General features: G+C 41.9%; 2 protein-coding genes across 5 annotated transcripts; one reads left to right on the top strand and one right to left on the bottom strand.

Annotated features, from left to right (window-relative positions):
• The first annotated feature begins 43 nt into the window (after window positions 1–43).
• fgl1b (fibrinogen like 1B) lies at window positions 44–4,904 on the top strand. 2 transcript variants are annotated; one of them, XM_078172471.1, is made up of 10 exons: window positions 44–171; window positions 2,306–2,358; window positions 2,451–2,549; window positions 2,822–3,089; window positions 3,295–3,454; window positions 3,614–3,711; window positions 3,817–3,905; window positions 3,991–4,116; window positions 4,220–4,284; window positions 4,505–4,904. In XM_078172471.1, the coding sequence occupies exons 1-10, from the start codon at window positions 165–167 to the stop codon at window positions 4,683–4,685; spliced, it is 1,146 nt and encodes a 381-aa protein (XP_078028597.1). In that variant the 5' UTR covers window positions 44–164; the 3' UTR covers window positions 4,686–4,904. The 2 variants fall into 2 exon arrangements, with proteins under 2 accessions (XP_078028597.1, XP_033494981.1); XM_033639090.2 differs by lacking the exon at window positions 44–171 and having other exon boundaries at window positions 2,207–2,358.
• On the bottom strand, window positions 4,753–12,643 carry thsd1 (thrombospondin, type I, domain containing 1). 3 transcript variants are annotated; one of them, XM_078172468.1, is made up of 8 exons: window positions 12,409–12,643; window positions 11,514–11,638; window positions 9,816–10,210; window positions 9,058–9,718; window positions 7,794–7,955; window positions 7,239–7,659; window positions 6,599–7,133; window positions 4,753–6,509 (listed from the first exon to the last, which is right to left on the bottom strand). In XM_078172468.1, exons 2-8 carry the CDS (start codon window positions 11,563–11,565, stop codon window positions 5,874–5,876), a joined length of 2,862 nt encoding a protein of 953 aa, XP_078028594.1. In that variant the 5' UTR covers window positions 11,566–11,638; window positions 12,409–12,643; the 3' UTR covers window positions 4,753–5,873. The 3 variants fall into 3 exon arrangements, with proteins under 3 accessions (XP_078028594.1, XP_033493842.1, XP_078028595.1); XM_033637951.2 differs by having other exon boundaries at window positions 11,514–11,630; XM_078172469.1 differs by having other exon boundaries at window positions 9,816–9,991; window positions 11,514–11,630.
• Between the last annotated feature and the right edge of the window lie 1,991 nt (window positions 12,644–14,634).

Genomic DNA, 14,634 nt, shown 5'->3' with positions numbered 1-14,634 from the left:
GCAGTGCACAGCTGCTGTGCCCACTTGTATCGTCCCAAAATGTTTCTGAGTCAACAGGCTGCTGCAGCCATCTCACATCTCCCTCCTCTCTGCAACATCTGGTTTTAATTGCAATGCGCATTTCCGAGCACCAAAAGTCCTATCCTGGTTTCTAGAGGCGGACCATGCAAGGTACCTATATAGGCTATAGTATGATGGCAAAAACTGAAAGCTTTGTGTTGGAGGTACCTGATTTTTTTATTTGCAAATTCTGCAGCATGTGTGGACATTGTATTTCCCAGGTAAAAGTGTGAACCATTAGAAAATATCATTTGGCAAAATTAAGGAAAGGCCAAATTAAAGTTAAAGGACACAGCAGACTGAGGCAGAATAATAAATTACAGGCTACAACATCACTGACTATTAAGTAAATGGCTCTCTTTTTCACAGGCTTTCAGAGTGTTAAAAAACTAAGTAATGGTTGAAAATTACGTCATTCTATCAGCAAAAAATGTAAAAAAAAAATAGATATGTAGGCTATATAAATAAATTCATTCTAAAAGTAAAACCTAGTAAAAATGTAGATTACACACGGTAGAAATTGTCACTATGTGTGTCATGCCAGTAAAAATACAAATGTTTTTTTGTTCACTGACCACAGACTAACACCAGGGGGAGCCATATCCACATCGCACATAAAGTGAATTTGCTGCTCTGTTTCATATTGTGAATTGAATAGCCCACCCCTGTGTCTTTTAACTGTTGGTTGGATACATGTATTTATTTTAAGATATTTTTCGGCCCTGTAAACTTGACAGGCATTATTCAACATCTGCAACCAAATCCCCTTTTCCCTTTTTACTCTAACTTGGTTGCTGTTGACTTCTGCAGGGGTAAAGCCTGGGTTGTTTTGCATTTACACTATAGACTTAGATACAGGTGTAGATTTCGGGGGATGATGCAGGAGACATATCCCCCTCAGCATTTAGATAATGTGCATTTCCTTTCTAATAATAATAATAATAATAATAATACATTTTATTTAAAAGGCGCCTTTCAAAACACCCAAGGTCACCTTACAGAGTGTGAAATAACAGTCAACAGAGTATAAAATAACATACTATATAATGAAAACATTAAAGTAGCAGGGGACTTTAATGTTGACAAAAGCGTTAGACAATAACACCATGAACTGATGCAGAAAAGACGAGAATTAGTGAATAAAAATTCACCAGGATGCAGGAAATTAAGTATCTGATGCTTCATATTTTCTGGCAGAGGAACCCCAACTCCACCTGTTTCATATGTGTCCCCTCCATCCCCACAATGTTAAAATGAAACCTACACTGACTGTACATATGTGCTGCCTTTGTATACAGTGATTATCTTGTTTCTGTAATATCAGCATGTTTACATAGTCTACAATGTATAGTGTTAACTACAACAGTGTTAACATTTAGGCTATATATCTCTTCTCTGTGATGTTGGGGGATGTTACAGAAACAAAGACCCATACTGTAAATTTAATTATATTATTTGGAAAAAGGTTGATTTATAAGGCAGCTGGAGTAGAATCCTTAAACATCTATAGATTTAGGTGCGTCCTTAAACACCAGTGTATTTTGGAAGGATATTATAAATATGACCAAGGTTACTTAGAAGGTTTATTGAAGCTGAGGGGTGAGAAACGATATGTGGCTTAACTTAAAACAGTGACTGGTTTCTATTCTTATCTTTTCAAGAATGCCTTTTTTTGACAACTTGTACTTGTTGTGGTTGAGCTAGTTTATAGCTAGTCAAGTGTTGTTATGGCAATATGACATTTCTTTTTTATGACCATTTGTCCCTGTGTTGAGATACATACATGCCCACTAGAGTTGGTGGTGGTTGGGTTAAAAACAAAAAAAAAAAAGCTTATATGTTTGAATTTCTAAGGGTGATTTACCCACACATTCAACTGAACCCTCTTATAAGGGTGAAAATGATTTCTGTTTAATGAAGACACCACGTCATTTGGGAACACAATGGTAAAACATGACTTAATACTTCAAGGAAAATAATACACTTATTTTTAGAATGATTTTATTTATCAAAAAAAGGCATAAAAAATACTTCTGGTATGTAAGGAATGGAGTCCTGTCAACACTCTCTGTCCATGAAGGCGTTTCCAGGTCTGGGATCAGCTCATACTAGAATCCTTGATAGAGGAAGAAAAATGTCAAACTGGCCCAAGTTCAGTGTTTGGCAGAGTTTGAAAAATCTGGATCCTTTAATATGGACCATGCAGAACTGGCCCAGCCTATAAATAATACTGACATGTTTTTAGAGGAAAAGAACACTGAACCTGGAGAAAACAAGGGGAGGCATCGTGAAATGAAGGTAGGCTTGTGGCATAGAGATTTTAAAGTCTGAGGAATTGTAGTATCTGTTTATTCTTTTACCTTTAATATATATTGTGTTTATAATTTCAGACTGGTATTGGAGCAAGAGGCTTCTTCTGTAAAGTCATGTCAGGGTTGCTGTTGTTGGCTCTGGTGTGCCAAACCATGGCCTCTTCTTCACCGTTTTCAGTACGTAGCTTTTTCTACTCTCTGAGGGTATCAGGATCTTTGTTTTTCTACTGACATTGAAAATAGAGGACGTATGGTAAAAAAAGCATAAACTGCAGGCAAGGTTTTTTAAGAGCTGTCATTCCTAGAAAGTTTAGAGACTCCACATGGATAAAATCGGTTTCATAGATGCCTGGAGATGTGGCTCTATGCTATCGCTGGCCTATCTCTGAATATTACCATAAAACAAGGATATGTCACGCATAACTTGAAACTGATTTTCCTCATTTAAGGCAGTGGACCCATGCGGGCCAGACGTTGCAGCTCTCAAGCACAGCATAAGGAAACTGGAGAATAAACTCTTGATCGGGTCTTGGCAGATTGAACACTTGCAGATGCACAAATACTTCCGTCCATTTCAACCTGCTGTGTCTAATACTGAACCTGAAACTGACACTGCCCCTGTTGTAAACCACAACAGCAGTGGGGCAGTAGACAGCTCTGATGGGACACTGACGACAACACTTCCACCAGCAGGCAGCTTGATCGTCCATGACAAAGGTAAGAAAAGCTCATATCATGTCATGTAAGTGTTTGGGTGTGTATTTTATGTAAAACTACAGCTTGGGATGTGACATCTACAGCGCTCACAGTGCATCAAAAAAATTTATAGGTCCTTAAATGCAACATGAAGTAAGAGTATCATGAATTAGGGATGATAAGGATGATAACTAGCAATGTCTTTTTCTGATTACTATCTGCCTAGACTGTTCAGAGCTGTTTGACAGACTGAGACCACCAAGCGGTTTCTACCGTATCAGACCCAAATTACAACAGGAACCTTTTTTGGCCTATTGTGACATGGAGGATGGAGGAGGATGGACAGTGTTTCAGAGACGTCGCCATGGAAAAGTTGACTTCAACAGGTATTTAATCAGAGAAGCTGGCCCACAAACTGTACAGTACATGGGAGGATTTTAAATCCCCAAATCCTTGCAAAGCCCAGCATTAGATTGTTTAGGTATAGATAAAGGTCAGGCAGCTGTTTCATGTGAGGTAAAATATCTGCCTGATTCTTGACTTAGAGACTGGGTGGACTACAGAGATGGATTTGGTGACTTCAAGCTGTGGAATGATGAGTTTTGGTTGGGGAATGAGCACATGCATTCGCTACTCTCAGAAGGTCAGAAATAATTAATTAATCCCAGAATCTACTTTTATATTTTATTTTGAAATAGCAATGTTCTTTTTCCTCAAATGTTTTTGCCTTTATCTCTTTGCCCTGAAGGAAAGAACCTGGTGAAGATTGATCTAATGGACTGGGATGGAAAGAGAAGTTATGCATTTTACGAGAACTTCAGGATCACTGACGAGGCCGTAAGATAAATAGATTTTACAGTTCTGTTTTTTGTTTCGGTAACTGATCCTCAACATACACCAGTTGCTCTGATACCTATTCCAGGACAAGTATCGTCTCCACTATGGGATGTATAGTGGGCAAGCTGGGGATGCTCTGACTGGTGGTGGGGGAATGGTGGAGCAGTGGTCTGCTTGCCTCAGCGGCATGCAGTTCAGCACCAGAGATCAGGTAAGTTGTCTATGCCTTTTTACCCTTATAAGACTGCTAACTATATTGGCAATATGTAGATGCTGACTGTGTTAACACTGATGATGGTGATGATCATTCACAGGACAATGACCGCTACCTGCAGGGCAGCTGTGCTCAGGAGAATAAGGCAGGTTGGTGGTTCAACAGGTGAGACCTGTCAAATTAAATCACTATTGCTCTGACTGTTATCTTCTCTCTGCTTCATTTCTGCCTAAGCATTCCTGAAAATAAATTTTTGGTTTACATTCTGAGTTTTGTTTCGCCTGTTGAACCGTGGCGAGTATCATATTGGTCAAGCTGAGGTTCAATAACCTCAATTTGTCATTTGGTAAATGCAACATCTTTGACATTAACCTTCTATCGACAGATGCCATGCAGCCAACCTGAACGGGAAGTTCTACCGCAAAGGGAAGTACAAGGGCCAGAATGACAATGGTGTGGTGTGGGGGAGCTGGAGAGGCCTTTGGTATTCCCTGAGACACACCACCATGAAGGTGCGGCCTCTGGTTTTCTTGGACGCCATGGGCAGTGGAGCAGGGGACATGTGAAAACACCAGGTCTCACATTCCCTTGTGTGATACATATGAAGCTGAATAACAAGAACAAAGACTGATGTCATGTTTAAATTCTTTGTATTTGAATTTCTCCCTTTGCTTCATCATTTGAACTATTATCAAATGTCAGTACAGTATCTTCTATTTTTCAGTAAGCACTGATTTGTATGAAGCATATGATATTACTCAAACAATAAAACAAACAGCATCTCAGCCACAATGCCTCATTGAAATTAATATTTGACTGTCCTCAAGAATTGTTACAACTGTACTGTGCATTTTGCAGAAAACACATGAAAAATGCTTGACTTATGTCACATGGAAAATAGTTCCGAAACAGTAAACTACATCACAGTGAGACTGGTCCTCACTTTAGCACAGTTTGGTACAGTGGGATTTCACAGCACGATTAAAATCAGCACACTCAGCAGTGTAGAACATTAAGACTAAACCTGTCTCCTGTAGTGTTTTCAGTACTGTCACTGACAGCAGCTTGTGTGCGCTGTGCATACTGTAGGTACAAGGCCATGTTCAATGTGACTACAGAGACACTCTGGAGATGACTTATAATGAATATCAAAAATTGAAAATATTAAAACAGTTCCATTACAAATCTGCAATAGAAAAACATGTTTAAAGCAGAAACTTAAATATCTTTTAAAAATAAGTGGTTTGTTCTCCTTCTCATAGATAAGCAAACTTCCCAAATCTCTAAAATACAATACAATCGTCATTGATATGTGTGTGTGTGTGTGTGTGTGTGTGTGTGTGTGTGTGTGTGTGTGTGTGTCTGCGTTAAAGGGACAGTTCACCCAGAAATAAAAAACACACATTTGCCGTCTTATCTGTAGTGCTATTTATCACTCTAGATTGTTTTGGTGTGAGTTGCAGTGTTGGAGATATCGGCCATGGAGATGTCTGCCTACTTTCCTGTTGGGTTTTCAAATCTATTTTTTGGCACTTTGCAGAGTGCCATTTACTTTCATTATATTAAAGAAAAGGCAGACATCTCTACGGCCGATATCTCCAACACTCAGCAACTCACACCAAAACAATCTGGATTAATAAAAAGCACCACAGGTAAGAGACAAAATATATGATTTAGATCTTAGGGTGAATTTAAGGTTAGGAATAAATGTAAATAGTGATGGCAAGTCCTCCCTGGCACAGTACTACAAACCTCTACTCCTCCCCTCCATATGCTGAAGACAAATCTAGGTCCAGCATCATCTGCTCTGCCTCACTCAGCCTGTAAGGTGAGCTGCCACTGCTACTGTAGCCTCCAGACATTGGCAGCGAGCGACAGCGACCTTTCCTCTGTTCCGATGGCGGTACACTAAAGGTGGAGCTGCGCTGCCGCCCCTTGACCCCAGAGCAGGACTGGGCCTCCTTTAATTTACGAGCAAGGATATTTCTCTGGATAGGTGATGGTCCACGACGGTTCCAGTTCTGCTCAGCACGCTCGGCCCGATCCACACTCAAGCTGGCATGCCCTGCGGCTGGACCCCCGATCCCTGAGATTCCTTCTCTAACTCCTGTCTCACTACTCCTTTGCCTTTCCCCAGTGCAGTGGAGGTCTGCGTTGGCATTGTTCTCAGATACTGAAATACTGTTTGTGTTGGTTCCTGTGTGTTTGAGTTCAGTGTTGTGAGAAGGAGCAGCTGTCTCTATCCAGGGCTTCCTCTGGTCATTTCTCTGGGGTCTGGGTTTAGCCCACTCGGGGGCCCCGTGCTCTGGAATGGGGTAAGAGCTGTATGGCTGCCTTTCCCGCCCTCCTTTATTCCAACAACTTCCCTCAGGAAGGGTCCGAGATCCCACCTGAAAAGGACAACATTTGTCTTTGTTTATTAAAAGGGCTTTAACTACACAAAAATATATGAACACATAAATATAGCTGGATACGTGACCTGGGTCATGCTCCTTTCTCTGAACTGTCTCGAGTGTACAGAGGATAGAGGCTGAGGTTTGGGGTCGTTAAAACTGGAGGTCCTGCGGAAATTTGGATTCTTATGATAAGAGTTTCCCATTCCTGTATCTCCTCCTCCTCTGAAACCTGCTAACCCACTCCTCTCCACCATCTCCACCCAGTCAGCAGTGCGGTCACGCCATTTCGAGCTGCCCCCACTTGCATGAGCAGAAGGACCTAGGACCAGCTCCACTCTGAGACCAACTCTGTCTGATGTGACCCTGGAAGTTTGTGACGGTGGCTCAGAAAAGGGAGCTGCAATACGAAAAGGACTGTGGTTAGCATCGTCCTGGAGGCCCAAAGGGAGTGTGGGATGAGCGAATCCAGTTGGTGTAGGAATGGGGGAGTTCGTGGGTGATGCAGATGTCTCTACCACAGTGTCATGGACTGGGCTTGAAGAGACATGGTACAGCTGTGTGGCCTCCTTTAACCCTTTCTTCTTCATTTCTTTCAACTGCTGCTGAGCCAGTCGGTAACTAGAGAGACAATTGTGTTGTTATTTCTAGGACTGGGAAGTGATAGAATAAGTTTGACAGTGATGTTCTGTTTGTGATGACAAAGAAACTATATTTCAAACGTACCCAAATATAGGTGGCAACATCTTCTGACCTGTGGGGGAAAGCCTCTCTGGGTCCTGTGAGAGAGGTATCACCAGAGGCTGTGAGAGAGGCTGACTGGCCAGGGAAGGCCTGTCTTTCTGGGCTACACCCACACCCATGCCCCCCGGTGGGCCATGTCCGTCAGTCAGGCTGGGTCTTTGGAGGCTGTGGCCAAAAATGGAAGCCTCATCTGAGAGCTTGCGTCCTCCGGGGGAATGTATGGAGCCTCTGCGGACAGAGCTGCACTGAGGGGTCTTGCAAAGCTTTCTCCACAAAGTCACCACAACAGTAGCCAGAATCACAGCCAGGCAAAGGGAGATACCCGCCACCACGACCATGTTACTGCCTAGGGGGGCAGCTCCGACAGTCACAGGGGGGAGGGATGGTGAAGGAGCAGGCAACACTGGGAAGAAAGAGAAACAAATGTGTTAATATGTGACGTTTTTAAAAATTGTTTTCTTGTAAAATTCTGCAGAAAATCAAGGGACAGAGGGAGCGAAAAAGAAAAACATGGAGATAAGAGGCGAAGAGACTGACCGACACAGTCCTCCAGTGAGCAGAGGGACTGTTCCTTCACCATGCCAGTGCACTGCATCCCTCCCACACCTGAGGGCAGCAAACACTCACGCACTCGCTCCCTCACGCCCTCTCCACAGCTCACACTGCACACACTCCAGGGCAGCCATGGGCCCCATGACTCTGCAGAAAAACAGATAAGCAAAACAATGTTAAATTGCAGATACATTAGAAAGTGTATAAGCCTTAATTCTGTGTTGTTCATGTCAATATCATGCAATGCTGGGATTATTTTGAGGGAATAAAAAGCCAGTAGAAGTGTACAAATTGGACCCTTCTACACGGAGCAGAAAAAGACACTGACTTTGGCATGTGGCTTTAAAATTTAGTGTGGCCTAAATATATATTTGTTGAAGTTGAACATTATGATTTGTTATAAATTACTAAGCTGTGTATCTGTGCACAAAATAATAAAATAACTGGATATGTGCTGACTAAGGTTGACACTTCACTATAATCCAACATCATGCACTGTGCAGTTTGTTACACAGGAGTGCATGGGAATGCACAAAGGTCAGTATAGTGGCATGGCTTATCAGCTGCAGGTAACAATGCCTGTTTGCTGCACTGTGGTGATCAGCTATGTTGGCCCTGATTTCATGGTTTGATATGATGATGCTCAGTTTGCACACTGCATTATCTTAACACAGTTTCATGGATAATGTGTGATCTTCAAAAAAGGAAAAGAAAACAGATGACATTTTCAGTCTTGCATATCCTTAAATAGCTATTAGTGGTGTGGTATTTATTTTCTCTTCTTAAAGTTTGACTTGAATGCATAATAATAGCCTTATGAAGCTGTCATTTTTTTCACGATGTTCACTCTCGACTGGCTATTGCTGTTTATAAATATGGAATGACAGTGTGACAATGAGCCAGCAGACACAACACCGCAACCCTGAAACTAAAGCAGCTAAAAGAAATTTAGCCATCATTCATTTTGATTTTAACACCCACGTTTCCCTAGAGTGACAAGTCAAAATGTCTTCCATGAAAAAGGCCTTCTCTTTAATGAGGCCATTTGTCAATTAGTAACAAGTCTAATCCATCACTGGATTTTATCAATCTGCGAAAATCTGGATAAAAAAGCAAAGCAACTCTTTCCCTCTCTCAAAATCCACTTCTTATTGAGCAACATTGCACCCCTGCTCCAATGACACTGCTGAGTGACAAGCAGAAGAAGAGTGTAAATGTGTTCTTGTCAGCTGCCAAATGTGAATCTCACCTGCACTCTTGTGAACCACCAAACAGGTCTGTGCAGGACTAGGGGAGCGACTGAAGTTGAAAACAAAGCGAAAACAGTACTTATTCCTTCCTGGGTAAAACACAGAACAGTTGAATTCTGTCTCATTCTCTCCCTGAGTCAGCCAGTTATAGGCCAACAGAGGTGAAGACGGCTCCTCTGATCCAAACCCCATCAGTGCTGTTCCACCTGCATCCATCCCAGAGGAAACAGCAACCCCTCGTCCAACACCTGCATCCTTATACAGCAATACTTTCCCATTGATGTGAGCACAAGGTGGGGTTATCAGTTTAACAGTCATAGTCCCTTCACAGCCACTCCTGTAAGCATTGGTGTTTTCCACCAGCAGCTTGTAGGAGAAGATACGGGACAGGTAGAGAGGTCCAGAGCTCTTCACATCCTGCGCTGCATGAGGAGACCGCAGAGCCACTCGTATGAAGTCTCTCTCTGTGAAGGGGAAGGCGCAGGACAGCTCAATACTCTGGGAACGGAGGGGTTTGATTGGATGTCGTGTGCGGGCTTGGACCTTGTCGATGCTGTTTCGCCCTATCTGGTTGTACTCCATGTAACTGACTTCTAGGAAGAGAGCTGAGTCAATGCCACTGGAGCAAGCCTGAAAGTGTTCATTAGTGGATATCCCAACCTGGAGAGAGAGAAAGGAAGAGATATATGAACAGTTAGCATTCTGCAGCACAATAAACTAACTTAGTGTGTACAGTTTGAGATCTTGTTTGTCTTGCCTGAAAAGATCCTGATTGGTTTCCAGCCCTGTCCACAGCGATGTGAAAGGTGGGCCACTGCACCTGCAGTTCTGAACTCCACCACCAAGTAGTGCTCTCCATGCTACTGTCGTGTGTGCCATTACCACGGGAAACAGCAGAGATGCTGGTCTGCCTCAGCAGGAACCGGAAAGTCCCTGCATACAGGAAGCAAGAACAGTTGAACTCCACCCTACCGGTCGATTGGTCATTGGGGAGAATCCTGGTGAGAAGGGTGGTGTTGGTTTCCGTGTTGACCAGAGAGAGGCTCATGTTGCGGATGGTGCTGCTGTTGGATTTTGTGCTGAAGTCCACAAATACACTGGCGTTGCTAAGGGCAACATGGAAGGAGGGCCAGATATTGAGGCCTGCAAAAGCTACAGGAGAGGATGCATGGAAGTGAGACAGGGCAAAGACACAGACTATTTTACCTATTGTTCATCCATCTTGCACAAACATCTCTGAGCATGTCCACTGTGGGTAAAATCTGGTCTCAGATTTTGTTATTGTTTCTTTGCGCATTTTACATTTACTTTTTGTAAATCTGCTTTTCCAATTTTCTTGACTTTGCAAGCTGTATGTTACTGCGCTTACAGGGTGTATTTCTGGCTCAACTTACTGCAGTGATTCAATAAAATGGCATTTTCTAAAACTGATATATCCCAACAACTGCTTAGATGTGGAATATTATTAAAAAAAAAGTTGCCTATTTAAAGGTCCAGTGTGTAGGATTTAGTGGCATCTAGTGGTGAGGCTGCAGGACTGAAACATCTCCCATGTACCAAGCGTGTAGGAGAACTACAGTGGCCAATGCAAAAACGTGAAAACGTCAATGGCCCTCTCTGGAGCCAGTGTTTGATTATTCCATTCTGGGATACTAAAAAACAATATGGCGGACTCCATGGGGGATGACTTGCTCTGTATGTAGATATAACAGCTCATTCTAAGGTAACGAAAACGATTCTTTTTTTGAGGTGATAATAAACTAATTAAAACCCTGTTATGAAAATGATATACTTTTTCTGCCAATGCATGTCCCTACACACTGGACCTTTAAGGTTCCAACTGTATAAAAAAAATCATGACACAAATATCAGAAATCAATTTGGAGGAAATGTGACAGTGACTGCAGTACAGTGTCACTTTTGACAACATAATTGTGCATCATGATTCATGATCCAAAGAAATTCCATGTACAATTATATAACACTGAATTATGTATGGGCCCATTAATATATTACCATGTCAAGTTTTTATGACAACGCAGTCACAAATGATGGAATTTGGCAAATACAGCTAAAGCTCAGTTTTCAGCACAGACACTATGGATCCAAATAGTGAGATGCATATTTCACACACAATACGTTAAGCATTTAGTAGTTACCTCTGTGTAGCTTTTTAGAATATTAGCAGGGAAAAAGTAAAAATGTTGTGGCACAGTGGCACATTATTTCTAGAGCTATTGTGCTGAGGGTAAATCCTGTTGTGCAAACCTCACATCCTCACAATGCAAAGAGGGTGTGGGAAGAGGAAGAGGCTGACCCTCCGTTACTCCCTTCATTCTTCTGCCTGTTCCTCACATCCTGTTGAAGCTAACGTGTGTGCTTGATCGGATGAATTAGAAACAATGGTGATCAGATCAAACATGTCATGTTGTTTAGGTGGTTTGGTGACACTCACCATATCCCATGAGCGCCAGCAGGAAGGGCAGCAGTGAGACAGCCTGTGGCATTCCGATGTCCGTGCCTCTGTTTTCTCCTTCACCACATGACCGTCGTCTTCCACCATCCCTGACCTCTGCAAATCAGAGGCAAATCACAAAATAAACAAGACAAAATCCACATGACGGCAGCAGGCAACAATCAATTGTGTTTGTCAGACAGGAGGGGGCATGGAAGATGTAGTAACTGATCTGAGGCATGAAAAACAGGAAGGCTAGAGCATGGAGCTTTGACAATGAGTTTTCTGGATTTACAGTGGCGTCTTCCTCTTCCTTCCATCCTCACAATGGATATGGAGAGATGCAGCCAGCACACAAATGTGGAAGTTATCCATAACAAATATTTATGAGGTCTAGAGCCACATACTTGTTGTTTGGTTGCTTTTACTGGTTTTCAGTGATTGTTTTTCTACTGTTTCCTCACACATACAATAGATTCCTCTCTCAGAAACAAATCTAAACTTGGGATTTTTGGCACCAGGATGTGAGACTTACATTTTACACTCCCACTCACATTTGAACTCTGGGGTTCTGCTTTGCACTATGAATACCTAATTACCTAAGGCTGCAATTACTAAAATCAATATGTTACTGCAATATGTCTACATATAGGTAAAGAGTTAAATGCTTTGTCAACTTTCAACCAAACCAAACCACAAATGTATCTGTGCTTAGCCGACAGGAAGGCTGACTACATATAACTTTGTCACTTATTTGGAAATATTTTATGAAACTGTGTGCGCAAATATGAAACTTACAAATGATTCTAAGCCCGAGTTTTAGCATATCTAGTGCATACATACCTTTGGTCAAAACCGTCATTGTTTTAGCTGGAAATTAATCTGTCGTACTCACATTTCTTGTTGACTCAGCGCAGCATTATTCCTCTCCAATTTTCCAACACAGAAACCGGCAGCAAAACGACTCCTTCCATGTCCTGGTGATACATTTCTCCTGATAATCTGGTTATAATGTCAGTGACAGTCTGCAGGACAAGCGTCACAGATCAGACAGAGTTCTCCGGAGGCGCGCGCCGCTGTTCAGAGCGCGCGCGAGAGAGATCCGCTCACAGTCACTTCACGGTCACCAGCGGGGCGGATTGGATATTATGTGCAACTCACTATTTGTTTCCTCTCTAAACGTAGAGGCACTGTAAAGACAACGTACTGTGACGTAGTGGTGCATAAACCAATAGACTATTTTTTTGCAGAAAGAGTGAGGAAATAGTTGTACACACACACGCATAAAAAAACATAAATGAGTCGGTTATTAAAATATTTTAATGGCCTCTACACATTAATTTCCCACCAACCTCTTTTAACAGCCTGTTATAAAGTGCACTTTAAATGATTTCTAATGGCTTAACCTTAATATTTAGTGACTCAGATATTGCTGTATACAAGTTAGAGATAGAAGAAGTTGTGCAGTGCAGTGGGGGGCATAACCTGATTATAAGGTCTGTTGGTGACCACAGCCCAGTTGTTATTAATGGTGAGAGATTTGAGTAGGTAACAGAATAAAAGAACTTAGGTATTAATTTTGATCATCAGATGCAGTGGGCTCATCATGCTGAATATGCCTGCATTTTCTGGGAAGGCTGAGGGTCCATGGAGTTGATAAAAATATTATGTTATTTTACAGAGCAGCCATTTAATCTCATGGTTTGGTAACCTGACTGTCAACTTCAGATCTCAACTCCAAAACCTGATCAGAAGGGCAGGGAAAATAATTGGCATGCTGCCCTTATCTTCTCTCCAGGACATATTTGAGGAGACAGTGAGGAAGCAGGGTCTTAAAAATCACTGCTGACCCACATCCTTCATAAGGAGTATGAGCTGATGCATTCAGGCAAAAGGTACAGGTTGCCAAACCGTAAGCTCAACAGGTATACATTTCTGTTAGTCCCACTATCAAACAAACTACTTAACAGTAGGAGATGAAGAGTGTGTGTGGGTGTGAGGGAGGGGGATGTGCAATATTTTGGTGTAGGGCATCTGTGCAATAATTTGACATAGGACATTTGACTGTGAAATAACCTTGTGCAGGGTATCTGTGCAATTACTACTTGCCCAATAATTCTCTATAGGACTTGTGTGCAATTACTTTAGGTTGGGCATCTATGGGACATTTGGCTCTAGGGCATCGTTCAATACTGGGGTGTATGGATTAATTGTAATTTGACTGTATGTGTGTGTGTGTGTGTGTGACACCTGTGTTCTTGCAAATGTCCAAGACAAATAAAGGCTAATCTTTCTTGTATTCCTGCATGAGCATTAACATAGCCAGCAAAAATGAAGCAATGCTATTCACTGGTTTTGAAATGGCTCTTGGGTTCTTAATGTCTGTGTTAAAATTGTTACACACTAATATCCAAAACACTGGTTCTCTAGTGCAGAGCCGCCCATGCAGCACCCTCACAAGCACGTTCATTTATACAAGATGGTTTTTTTTATAAGGACATATACATAACAAAAGCACAACATAAAAGACCCTTCCCTCTCCTGCCAGTTTAAAAATTGCATCATACTGTGTGAAAATAGTATTTCAAAAGCTTGTCATCAGTTTGAAGCACAGGCACCAGGGTCATTAAAGCTGAAGAAGGTGACTACATGGAGAAAAATGTGAGCTTCAACAGATGATCCATAACTCACTCCTTCAAGTGGCAGTCACACATAAATCTTCTTTATGTAAACGGGTTGTTAAAAGACTAAAAGAAACTCATAATATAGTCATATGGAAATTCACACAGAATAGACACTGTGTATCCAAATTGGCCCAGGAGGCAGGGTAACAAACAGTGTACACAATGCAGTCACGATAGTAAACAGCAGAACTATTCATCTCATGTAATCAGATTACCTTCCCCTCACATGTAGATGACTGACAAGTCATCCTTCTATAATCCACTGATGAAAGGAAACATTTTTGAGATTTGGGCAGACGACACTGAGCCATTCAGGATATGGATTAACTTAAAATGCACCACTGAGTAAATTCATCTCAGCATGCAAGAACAGGACCTATTTTGTTTGGAAAACGTTCACCGAAAGTTCAATGTCACGCATGAGTCCCTAATTATTA

Source organism: Epinephelus lanceolatus, chromosome 11, assembly GCF_041903045.1.
Source record: "Epinephelus lanceolatus isolate andai-2023 chromosome 11, ASM4190304v1, whole genome shotgun sequence".
NCBI lineage: Eukaryota > Metazoa > Chordata > Actinopteri > Perciformes > Serranidae > Epinephelus > Epinephelus lanceolatus.
This window is presented reverse-complemented; position numbering and strand designations above follow the sequence as displayed.

Excerpts from the sequence above, each read along its gene's own strand:
- fgl1b (XM_033639090.2), top strand. The coding sequence starts at position 2,254 with ATGGACCATGCAGAACTGGCCCAGCCTATAAATAATACTGACATGTTT. Across the intron at positions 2,359-2,450 it reads GGAGGCATCGTGAAATGAAG|ACTGGTATTGGAGCAAGAGG; the intron begins GTAGGCTTGTGG and ends TTATAATTTCAG. Across the intron at positions 2,550-2,821 it reads CCTCTTCTTCACCGTTTTCA|GCAGTGGACCCATGCGGGCC; the intron begins GTACGTAGCTTT and ends TCCTCATTTAAG.
- thsd1 (XM_078172468.1), bottom strand. The coding sequence starts at position 11,565 with ATGCCACAGGCTGTCTCACTGCTGCCCTTCCTGCTGGCGCTCATGGGA. Across the intron at positions 10,211-11,513 it reads GCTGGCGCTCATGGGATATG|CTTTTGCAGGCCTCAATATC; the intron begins GTGAGTGTCACC and ends CCTCTCCTGTAG. Across the intron at positions 7,956-9,057 it reads GGTGGTTCACAAGAGTGCAG|AGTCATGGGGCCCATGGCTG; the intron begins GTGAGATTCACA and ends GTTTTTCTGCAG.